Source organism: Somniosus microcephalus, unplaced genomic scaffold (assembly GCF_052327205.1).
Source record: "Somniosus microcephalus isolate GS21.2 unplaced genomic scaffold, FLI_Smic_1.0 scaffold19, whole genome shotgun sequence".
NCBI classification, from domain to species: domain Eukaryota; kingdom Metazoa; phylum Chordata; class Chondrichthyes; order Squaliformes; family Somniosidae; genus Somniosus; species Somniosus microcephalus.
In genome coordinates, this window is record NW_028225206.1 from 1,302,523 (window position 1) to 1,314,939 (window position 12,417).

Here is a 12,417-nt window from a genome sequence, read left to right on the forward strand (position 1 = left end):
TTCTGTTAGAATTGGTCATTTTGAGATTACAAAATAGAGTCACTAGAGAGTGTTTATAAGAAAATTGTTCTCATGTCAGACTATCAGGCCTGTCAAGAATCAAAATAATTATTTTATATTAAATGATTTCAAGTCCGACTTGAACAGCTTTCACAATTAAATGAGTTCCTGTTATGTTTAAGAAGCAATTGAATAGAAAATCTTTAATTGTAGGTTAAAACCTCCAGTAAAACACCAGAGGGAGCTCACACCAAACAATCCAGACTCTGAGCGTTAACAGCGCAAAGAGTAATTTCAAACAAAATATCTCCATAGCCCTTAACTAGTGCTTGGATAAACGTTACAATGGTTAGAAAATCAGCAAACACGCATCGAATATTGACAAGAACAGGACAAAGTGCTCTGATCGCTATCTGCCGAAGTTAAATATACAAACAAAATCAGGATTTGTTACACAAAACTACCAGAGCATGGGACATGTGGAAGGAGATTGAGAAACATGTCCCGCTATCTCATTAAATGCTACATGACACTATCTAAAACTATGGAGTAATTGGAAGGATATTAAGAAACAAGTCCCTATACCTCATTAAACACTACATGACAATGTATATAAAGTATGGGACATGTGGCAAGAGATTGAGAAACATGTCCCGTTATCTCATTAAACACTACATGATTCTGTAGAAAAAGTATGGACCATGTGGAAAGAGACTGAGAAACATTAATTGTTACATGACACTGTTCGTACAAATGTATGAAATAGAAAGCTTAATTTAACATAAAAAGCTCATAGTTTTGACGATCCTCACAAATTAAACAAAAATAGCATACAGCAAAACCCGGTGTGATTTAGGATCTTTCAATAGCATCATTTATGATGAGTGTACTTGATAAGAACTCCATTAATAATGATTACTAATTGAGGCAATATTGGTTCCACCTCTAGTTAATATTTAACTTTTACAATATTTATAGTCCTTGTCAAATGCTCCAACGCTGAACACATTTTTTAAAAAAGGTCAATTCTCTGCATCACATGGTGTCAGACAGCGCTTCACTGAGAAATATCTGGGACCGAAATCTCTATGTGGGTTCATTCGGCAGTAGGTGCAGCTTTGACTGGTGTTCCACACTCAGTGAGTTCACTTACACCCCAGACTCCGATACACTCTATTCTAACAGTGACCGCGCTCTACTTCCAACAGTCTCTGTTTGAAACATCGGCTGGAATATCATCTCCAGTCTGCTCTGTCTGTACGAGAGCCGCAGGGAACAAAATAACAATAACTGGTGCGGAGTTTGTGCTCGATTTCGGTTTAAAATCTAAATTTGACACAAAGATCCTCTGAAAATTAAAGTAAGTTTTGATCAGATGCAATATATAATACACATATTTACTGTCACCGACAGAATTGAACAATTGTTTCCAATTTGAAGTTGATCAAACAAACAACCCAAAATATGTATTAAATTAAAATTCTACAAATTAACAGAAACATTTCAATATTCACTTCACTTCACTTCATTTCATACGATCCCAATGAATGACATATTTGAATCAAATATGCCCATTATCTGTAAATTGATTTTCATCAACACGCGATTTGTGAAAATGATTCAGGGAGTGGGGTACATTTCATGATTTTTCTCCGTTCTATGATTTACAGAAAATGTTCTTTAAGCTATCTATAAAACAGGATTTTAGTTTCCAATCAGTTTTATAACATCAAATAAATCACGGTAACATATTTCGTTAAACGTACAATGCATCTGATAATGTTACCCTGTCAGTAAACCAGGCTTTGTTAATGATCGAGATTAATAAATATAACCAAACACACACTGGAAACTGAGAGAAACTGAATGAAGTCATCGACCGACAAACTCAGCAAAGGTTATCGAGCAGTTGGAAGGAGATTGAGAAACCAGTCGGGATACCTTATTAAACACTACCTGATATTGTATAAAAACATGGGCATGTGGAAGGAGACTGAGGTACGTTAATTATTACGTGACACTGTTAATACAAATGTATGAAATAGAATGATTAATTTCAGATAAAATGTTCATAATTTTGAAGGTCATCAGTGACTAAACAACAATAAGCACACTCCCGGACAGTGTGGAAATTTCAGGAACATATTTGTTTGGAGAGTAAACTTAACAATGATTGTACTGATAATGAATTCAAATTGAACAATATTGGTTCCACGTCTAAGTAGTATTTATCTTAACAATATTTAAATTCCTTCTCCAACCCTCTAATGCTGAATAATCTAGTTAAAATAGTTCAGTTCACTGTACCACACGGGGTTAGACAGCACTTCTGCTGAGAAATATCTGAGACAGAAATGTGTGTGCGTGTTCAGTCGGCAGTAGGTGCAGCTTTGACTGGTGTTCTACACTCAGTGAGTTCACTTACACCCCAGACTCTGATACACTCTATATTGCATCTGATCAAAACTTACTTTAATTTTCAGAGGATCTTTGTGTCAAATTTAGATTTTAAACCGAAATCGAGCACAAACTCCGCACCAGTTATTGTTATTTTGTTCCCTGCGGCTCTCGTACAGACAGAGCAGACTGGAGATGATATTCCAGCCGATGTTTCAAACAGAGACTGTTGGAAGTAGAGCGCGGTCACTGTTAGAATAGAGTGTATCGGAGTCTGGGGTGTAAGTGAACTCACTGAGTGTGGAACACCAGTCAAAGCTGCACCTACTGCCGAATGAACCCACATAGAGATTTCGGTCCCAGATATTTCTCAGTGAAGCGCTGTCTGACACCATGTGATGCAGAGAATTGACCTTTTTTAAAAAATGTGTTCAGCGTTGGAGCATTTGACAAGGACTATAAATATTGTAAAAGTTAAATATTAACTAGAGGTGGAACCAATATTGCCTCAATTAGTAATCATTATTAATGGAGTTCTTATCAAGTACACTCATCATAAATGATGCTATTGAAAGATCCTAAATCACACCGGGTTTTGCTGTATGCTATTTTTGTTTAATTTGTGAGGATCGTCAAAACTATGAGCTTTTTATGTTAAATTAAGCTTTCTATTTCATACATTTGTACGAACAGTGTCATGTAACAATTAATGTTTCTCAGTCTCTTTCCACATGGTCCATACTTTTTCTACAGAATCATGTAGTGTTTAATGAGATAACGGGACATGTTTCTCAATCTCTTGCCACATGTCCCATACTTTATATACATTGTCATGTAGTGTTTAATGAGGTATAGGGACTTGTTTCTTAATATCCTTCCAATTACTCCATAGTTTTAGATAGTGTCATGTAGCATTTAATGAGATAGCGGGACATGTTTCTCAATCTCCTTCCACATGTCCCATGCTCTGGTAGTTTTGTGTAACAAATCCTGATTTTGTTTGTATATTTAACTTCGGCAGATAGCGATCAGAGCACTTTGTCCTGTTCTTGTCAATATTCGATGCGTGTTTGCTGATTTTCTAACCATTGTAACGTTTATCCAAGCACTAGTTAAGGGCTATGGAGATATTTTGTTTGAAATTACTCTTTGCGCTGTTAACGCTCAGAGTCTGGATTGTTTGGTGTGAGCTCCCTCTGGTGTTTTACTGGAGGTTTTAACCTACAATTAAAGATTTTCTATTCAATTGCTTCTTAAACATAACAGGAACTCATTTAATTGTGAAAGCTGTTCAAGTCGGACTTGAAATCATTTAATATAAAATAATTATTTTGATTCTTGACAGGCCTGATAGTCTGACATGAGAACAATTTTCTTATAAACACTCTCTAGTGACTCTATTTTGTAATCTCAAAATGACCAATTCTAACAGAAGCGTTGAGTTTTTAACGTTTTTGAGTAAATACTGAAAGAATTTTCCCACTAGTCTGTCAATGGTTAACAATAAAAGATGAATTTGCAGGACAGCAGAGTGTTGGGAAGGACTGCAGAGGCTCTCCTGGAGTGGAAGTTTGTAACGCTCTGTCAACATTACAGAGCCCGGGCCAAAACGAGACCAGAGAGATTCTGTTTGGAAACTGCTCTCATTCAAGAATTCTTGACAAACGCAGCTGAGGACAGGAATCGGTGTCACGTTGTCTGTAATATATAACCGGGAGAATAGAAGCAGGAGGCCAGTAACTGGTGAGTTTAAAAGCTCAACTTTCACGGGCTTTTTCTTTCACAGCTGGTGCAGTCGGGAGAGCAAGAGGCCAGTAACTCTTATATAGGTGGAGCTGTTGCTAAACCCGAAACACTACAGTGTAGTGTCTCCCACCCTTCCACCTCCTCTAACCTTTTAGGGGTTAGGGGAAGTTGAAAAGGTAAGTTCAATTTATTTTATTTCAGGAGCCTAACCTAGGTGGAAAAGGTTCCAGGACAGGAGGCGGCAGTGAAAATACAACACCAGAAAACAGGTAGGTGACTGGTTGGTGAGTACTTTCACAAACTTATTCTAAGTAGAATTCAATAATTAACTAAATCGTAGTAAATAAAAGGGTATTGTAAGTGTTAAGTCATGGAAGGGCAGCTCGGACCCGTGTCATGCTTCTCCTGTGCCATGTGGGAAATCAGGGACACTGTCCCTGACAACTATGTGTGCAGGAAGTGTGTCCAGCTGCAGCTCCTAGCAGACCGCATGGCGGCACTGGAGCTGCGAATGGACTCACTCTGGAGCATACGCGATGCTGAGGATGTTGTGGATAGCACATTCAGTGATTTGGTCACACCGCAGGTAAAGGCTAGCTCAGACAGTAAATGGGTGACCAAAAGGCAGGGTAAAGGCAGGAAGGTAGTGCAGGAGTCACCTGCGGTCATCTCCCTCCAAAACAGGTTTCCCGTTTTGGGTACTGTTGGGGGAGATGACTTATCAGGGGAAGGCACCAGCAGCCAGGTTCAGGGCACCATGACTGGCTCTGCTGCACAGAAGGGCGGGAAAAAGAGGGATAGGGCTATAGTGATAGGGGATTCAATTGTAAGGGGGATAGATAGGAGTTTCTGTGGCCGAGACCGAGACTCCAAGATGGTATGTTGCCTCCCTGGTGCAAGGGTCAAGGATGTCTCGGAGCGGGTGCAGAGCATTCTGAAGGGGGAGGGGGATCAGCCAGTTGTCGTGGTACATGTAGGTACCAACGATGTAGGTAAAAAGAGGGAGGAGGTCCTACAAGCTGAATTTAGGGAGTTAGGAGCTAAATTGAAAAGTAGGACCTCAAAGGTAGTAATCTCTGGATTGCTACCAGTGCCACGAGCTAATAAGTTTAGAGAGAGTAAGATAGATAAGCTAAATCCGTGGCTTGAGCAGTGGTGCAAGGGAGAGGGATTTAAATTCTTGAGGCATTGGAACCAGTTCTTGGGGAGGAGTGACCTGTACCAAGGGGACGGTCTACACCTGAACTGTGAGGGAGCCGGTGTCCTCGGGGTAATATTTTCTAGGGCGGTTCGGGAGGATTTAAACTAATTTGGCAGGGGGATGGGAACCTAGGTAGTGGAAAAGAGGGAAGTCATATGAAGTTAGAAATAGATGGTAGAAAGGTGAGAAGCAATAAGCAAAGGAGAGAAACACAAAGGGCCAAACTAATTCATAATGAGAGTGTGAAAAAAGTAAGCCTGAAGGCTTTGTATCTTAATGCTTGAAGCATTAGGAACAAGGTGGATGAATTAGTTGTGGAAATAGAGGTAAACAAGTATGATTTGATTGGGATTACAGAAACGTGGCTGCAGGGTGGGCAAGGCTGGGAACTTAACATCCAGGGATATACAATATTTAGGAAGGATCGGCAAAAAGGTAGGGGAGGTGGGGTAGCATTGCTGGTAAAGGAGGGGATTAATGCAATGGAAAGGAAGGATATTAACTCGGATGAAACAGAATCTGTATGGGTAGAAATGAGAAATAGCAAGGGGAGGAAAACGTTAGTGGGTGTGATATATAGGCCTCCAAATAGTAATATGGAGGTGAGGGAAGGCATAAAAAGGGAAATTAGAGAAGCGTGCGATAAGAGCACAGCTGTCATCATGGGTGACTTTAATTTACATATTGATTGGACTACCCAAATTGGTAAAAATTCTGAGGAGGAGGAATTCCTGGAATGTTTTCGGGACGGTTATCTGGACCAATATGTCGAGGAGCCGACTCGAGATCAGGCCATTTTAGACTGGGTATTGTGCAATGAGAAGGGACTTATCAGCAATCTTCTTGTACGAGGCCCCTTGGGTCAGAGCGATCATAATATGATCGAGCTCTCAGTCGAGATGGAGAGTGAGGAAATTGAATCAGAGACTAAGGTCCAGAACTTAAATAAAGGGAATTACGAGGGTATGAGACGGGAATTGGGTAAGATTGATTGGGTGGTGTTTCTGGGGGGATTGACAGTGGATAGACAATGGCAAGCATTCAAAGATAGAATGGAAGAATTCCAGAACATGTTTATACCGGTTTGGCATAAAAATAAACCTAAAAAGGTGGCTCAACCGTGGATAACGAGGGAAATTAGGGACAGCATAAAATCAAAAAAAAGGGCATATCAACTGGCAAAAAAAAGCACCAGACCGGAAGATTGGGGGCAGTACAGGATACAGCAAAAGAGGACAAAGGGATTAATCAGGAAGGGGAAAATAGAATACGAAAGTAAACTTGCAGCAAACATAAAGACAGACTGCAAAAGCTTTTATCGGTATATCAGGAGGAAAAGACTGGTAAAATCCCAAGTCAGTCCCTTGCAGTCCGATTCGGGAGAATATATAATGGAGAATAAGGAAATGGCAGACCAATTAAACTCATACTTTGGTTCTGTATTCACAAAGGAGGACACAAATAACCTCCCAGGAATATCGGCAAACATAGGGACTAATGAGAGGGAGGAGCTGACAGAAATTAGTATCTCTAGGGATATGGTGTTGGGTAAGTTGAGGGGACTGAAGGCCGACAAATCCCCGGGGCCTGATAAACTACATCCTAGGGTACTTAAGGAGGTGGCCCTGGAGATAGCAGATGCTCTAAGGATCATCTTCCGGAACTCCATTGACTCAGGAACAGTACCCGTGGATTGGAGGGTAGCTAATGTTACCCCAATATTTAAAAAGGGGGGTAGAGAGAAAGCAGGGAATTATAGACCAGTAAGCCTTACATCGGTTGTGGGCAAAATGCTAGAGTCCATTATTAAGGATAAAATAGCGGAGCACTTGACAAATGGGGAAAGGATCGGACAGAGTCAACATGGATTTACAAAGGGTAAATCGTGTTTGACTAATCTGCTGGAATTTTTTGAGGAAGTAACTGGTAAAATAGATGGGGGAGAGCCAGTGGATGTGGTGTACCTTGACTTCCAGAAAGCCTTCGATAAGGTTCCACACAAAAGATTATCATGCAAAATTAAGGCTCATGGGATTGGGGGCAAAGTATTAACGTGGATAGAGAACTGGCTGGCGGATAGAAAACAGAGAGTTGGAATAAACGGCTCGTTTTCGGAGTGGCAGGCAGTGACCAGCGGGGTGCCGCAAGGATCTGTCCTGGGACCCCAGCTGTTCACAATATATATAAATGATCTGGATCAGGGAATTGGATGCAATATTTCCAAATTCGCTGACGACACTAAACTAGGAGGAGGGGTGGGCTCTGATGAGGATGTCAGGAGGCTACAGTGCGATTTGGACAGGTTGGGGGAATGGGCGGATACGTGGCAGATGCACTATAATGTGGATAAATGCGAGGTTATCCACTTTGGGGGTAAAAACAGGAGGGTGGATTATTATCTGAATGGCAATAGATTGGGAGATGGGGAAGTGCAGAGGGACCTGGGTGTTCTTGTGCACCAGTCACTGAAGGAGAGCATGCAGGTGCAACAGGCGATTAAGAAGGCAAATGGTATGTTGGCCTTCATATCAAAGGGGTTCGAGTATAGGAATAGGGATACCTTACTACAGCTGTACAAGGTGCTGGTGAGACCGCATCTGGAGTATTGTGTACAGTTTTGGTCGCCCCACCTGCGGAAGGATGTTCTTGCCATGGAAAGAGTGCAGCGGCGATTCACCAGGCTGATACCTGGAATGGCGGGAATGACCTACGAGGAGAGATTGAATAGTTTGGGCTTGTACTCACTGGAGTTTAGAAGATTGAGAGGGGATCTCATCGAAACATGTTAAATTATGGCAGGCCTGGACAGGCTGAATTCAGAGAGAATGTTTCCAATGGCAGGGGAGCACAGAACCAGGGGCCACAGTCTAAAAATAGCGGGCAAATCATTTAAAACAGAGATGAGGAAGAATTTCTTCACTCAAAGAGTGGTGAGCCTATGGAATTCCCTGCCACAGAGGGCTGTGAAGGCTAATTCAATAAATATTTTCAAGAGAGAATTGGATATATTTCTGAAGGCTAAGGGGATTAAGGGTTACGGAGAAAAGGCGGGGACGGGGTACTGAACTGGTAAGATCAGCTATGATCTCAGACGAAGATCAGCCATGATCTCATTGAATGGCGGAGCAGGCTCGAAGGGCCGAATGGCCTACTCCTGTTCCTATCTCTATGTTTCTATGTTTCTAACAGTGAATGCGCTCTACTTCCAACAGGCTCGGTTTAAATAATCGGATTAGAATTTCAACTCCAGTCTGCTCTGTCTGTGCAGGAGCTGCAGGGGACAAAATAAAACAAACTGGTGCGGTAGTGCCTTAGATTTCGGTTTTAAAACTAAATTTCGCTCAAGGCTCACCTGGGAATTTAAAATAATTGCTATTCGGATGTAAAATATTCTTATATCTGAATAGAATGACATCGACAGAAATGGGTAAAGTTTCCCTATTTGTAGTTGATGCAATTTAAAATGAAACAACCAACCCAAAATATGTTTTAAAAGAGAATTCTTCAAAATGCATGAAGCATTTCAATATTCACTTCATGCGATCCCAATGAATGACAAATTTGAGGAAAAGATGCCCGTTTTCTTCAAATTGAATGTGATCAGCAGGCGACTTGAGACAATGATTCAGGGAGTGATACACATTTCATGCTTTTTCTCCGTCCTATGATTTGCAGAAAATGTTCTTTAAATTATCTACAAAACAGGATTTTAGTATTCAATCAGTTTTTAAAAATAAAATAAATTTAACCACAGAAGTCTATCTCTTTAAACTCATAAAGTGTCTGATAGCAGTACGATAATATTTCCCTGTCAGTAAACCAGCATTTGTTATTGATAGAGGTTAATAAATATAACCAATCACACGCTGGAAACAGATAGAAACTGAATGGAGTCACCGACCAAAAACCTCAGCAAAAAATATCGAGCAAGTGGAAGGAGACTGAGGAACAAGTCCCGAAATATGAATAAACCCTACATGACACTTTATAAAAAGTATGGAGAATGTGGAAGGAGATTTAGAAACAATCTCAATAGCTCATTAAATTCTACATGACTCTGTATGAAAAGTATGGGGCATGTGGACACAGACTGAGAAAGCTTAATTATTACATGACTCTGTACATGTAATTGTTAGAACTGGAAAAATAATTTAATCATAAAAGTTCAAAACTTCGAAGGTAATCACAAACTAAGCAACAACACACACAGAAAATTCTCCAAAGATTTAAGAAATTATATTAACATCAATAGTTGGAGAGTGTATTTAATTATAATTGTACTAATGATTAATGTTAATTTTGACAATATTGGTTCCACCACTAGTTAATATTTTATTAGAAAATATTTATAAACTCATCCAACATGCTAATACTGAAAAACTTTTTAAAATATTTCAGTTCACTCTATCACACGGGGGTCAGACAGCACTTCTAGTGAGAAATATCTGTCACAGAAATGTGTGTGTGAGTTCAGTCGGCAGTAGGTGCAGTTTTGACTGGTGTTCTACACTCAGAGATTTCACTTACACCCCAGACTCCGATACACTCTATTCTATCAGTGAATGCGCTCTACATCGAACAGGCTCAGTTTAAATAATCCGATTATATTTTCCACTCTAGTCCGCTCTGTCTGTACAAAAGGTACACGTGGAAGGCGAATGCGAAATCAGTCCGATATCTCATTAAACTCTACAGGACACTATTAAAATTCAAAGAAACAACCTTAAATTTCCACATCACCTCAGCGTCTTCAGTAGTAAAGACCAATAATTATATTATCGTGGTAATATAAAGCATATAGATAGATAAACTAAATAACAACACTCACAGTAAACTCCCCAGAGATTCAAGAAGTTTCAGTGAAATCTTCTCTTGGTATAGAGTACTAAAAAATACTAAGAATTAATGCTAATTGAAACAATATTGGTTGCACCTCTAGTTAATATTTTATTATACAATATTATAGACCTTGTACAATACTCTAACGCTGGACAAACTGTGTGTTAGTTCCAGTCTTGGCAAAACACTGGGGTCAGACAGCATTTCTACTGAGAAATATCAGTCACAGAAATGTGTGTGTGTGTTCAGTTGGCAGTAGGTGCAGCTTTGACTGGTGTTCTACACTCAGTGACTTCACTTACACCCCAGACACCGATACACTCTATTCTAACAGTGACCGCGCTCTGCTTCTAACAGGCTCGGGTTAAATGATTCAATTAGATTTACAACTCCAGTCTGCTCTGTCTGTACAGGAGCCGCAGGTGGAAGGAGATTGAGAAACCAGTCCCGATATCTCATTAAACTCTACAGGACACGAATAAAATTCAAGAAAACAACATTTACTTTGCGCATCACCTCAATCTGTTCATTAGTAAAGACCAATAGTTAAATTAATGAGGTACCTATTATAAGAATAAAAAGCGTATCCATAGATAAACTAAACAACAACACACAGTAAATTCCCCGGAGATTGAGGAAGTTTCAGTGACATCTTTTGGGATAGTGTATTAAAATACTAATAATTAATGCTAATTGAAACAATATCGGTTGCTCCTCTGGTTAATATTTTTTATACAATATTGTGGACCTTCTACAACACTCTAACGCTGAACAAAGCATTTGTTCGTTCCAGTCTCAGCAAAGCCCGGGGGTCAGACAGCACTTCTACTGAGAAATATCTGTGACAGAAATGTGTGTGCGTGTTCAGTCGGCAGTAGGTGCAGCTTTGACTGGTGTTCTACACTCTGAGTTCACTCACACCCCAGACTCCGATACACTCTGTTCTAACAGTGACCGTGCTCTACTTCCAACAGGCTCAGTTTAAATAATTCGATTAGAATTTCAACTCCAGTCTGCTCTGTCTGTACAGGAGCCGCGGGGGACAAAAGAAAAACAAAACTGCCGCGGTATTTGTGACCGATTTCTGTTTTAAATCTAAGTTTGACACAAATCTCGAGTGGGAATTTAAAATAGGTGTTAATCAGTTGAAGATTATTCTAAACCCGCTGATTGTCACCGACAGAAATGGAGAATTGATTCCCTATTTGAAGTTGATAGTACTTAAAATCAAACAAACTGCCCAAAATATGTATTAAATGAAACTTCTACAAATTAAATAAACCATTTCAATATTCACCTCATACGATCCCAATCAATTGCAAACTTGAATAAAATATACCAGTTTTCTGTAAATGGACCCAGACCCCGATACACTCCATTCTATCAGTGAACGCGCTCTACTTCTAACAGGCTCAGTTTAAATCGTCCGATTAGATTTTGAACTCCAGTCTGCTCTGTCTGTACAGGAGCAGCATGTGAAGGCGATTGAGAAACCAGCCCCGATATCACATTAAGCTCTAGATGACGTTATTACAATTCAAGAAAACAACATTTGCTTTCCACATCACCTCAATATGTTCAGTAGTAAAGAGCAATAATTGTATTAATGAGGCACAGATTATAATATTAATAATCAGCGATGACTCACAGTTGAGAAGCTGCAGTAAAAAGATGGTCAGGAAAGACCGCAGCATCGTCCCCGGAGCCAGTTACAGCGACGGGTCATGAACATTCACCGAATGTTGTTCCCAGTTACCGAGCGGGCCCTTCAGCACCTTCCGACACCCCGACTGAACTGGAACTTAATTCGTGGACTACTGTTTGTACAAAAACCAATGTTTCTTTCAAAATAACCAATAGATTTTGAAATGTGTTAACCGTGAATTGCAGCCTGGTAAAATACACCAATGAGAAGGAACCTGTACATTAATAGATGCAAAGAGCCCCGGTTCCATCCACTGCCGTTGATCTGCGTGAGTCAGATAAACAAAATGAATCACCGACCCCGCATCCGGATCACAGATTCATACAGAACAGAAGGAGACCATTCGGCCCGTTCTGCTTGTGCCGGCTCTTAGAAAGAGCTGTTCAATTTAGTTCCACATCCCCAGCTGTTTGCCTTTAACCCTATACTCCTTTCTTAAGCCTGGTGTGCAGAATTGTATCCAATACTCCAGCTGAGGCATAACCAGAGATTTGTAAAGTTTTAGCATTATTGACTAGTTTTTTATATT

General features: G+C 40.1%; 1 protein-coding gene across 1 annotated transcript in view; it reads right to left on the reverse strand.

The window, feature by feature from the left end:
* LOC147083913 (scavenger receptor cysteine-rich domain-containing protein DMBT1-like) overlaps positions 1–11,877 on the reverse strand; it is an 82,191-nt gene extending 70,314 nt beyond the window's left edge. Inside the window, exons 1-3 of the mRNA XM_085980052.1 lie at positions 11,832–11,877; positions 2,143–2,178; positions 736–741 (exon numbers count right to left, since the gene is read on the reverse strand). Coding sequence (XP_085836178.1) covers positions 736–741; positions 2,143–2,178; positions 11,832–11,877 — 88 coding nt within the window. The remainder of the gene's footprint in view (positions 1–735; positions 742–2,142; positions 2,179–11,831) is intronic.
* Positions 11,878–12,417: the final 540 nt, after the last annotated feature.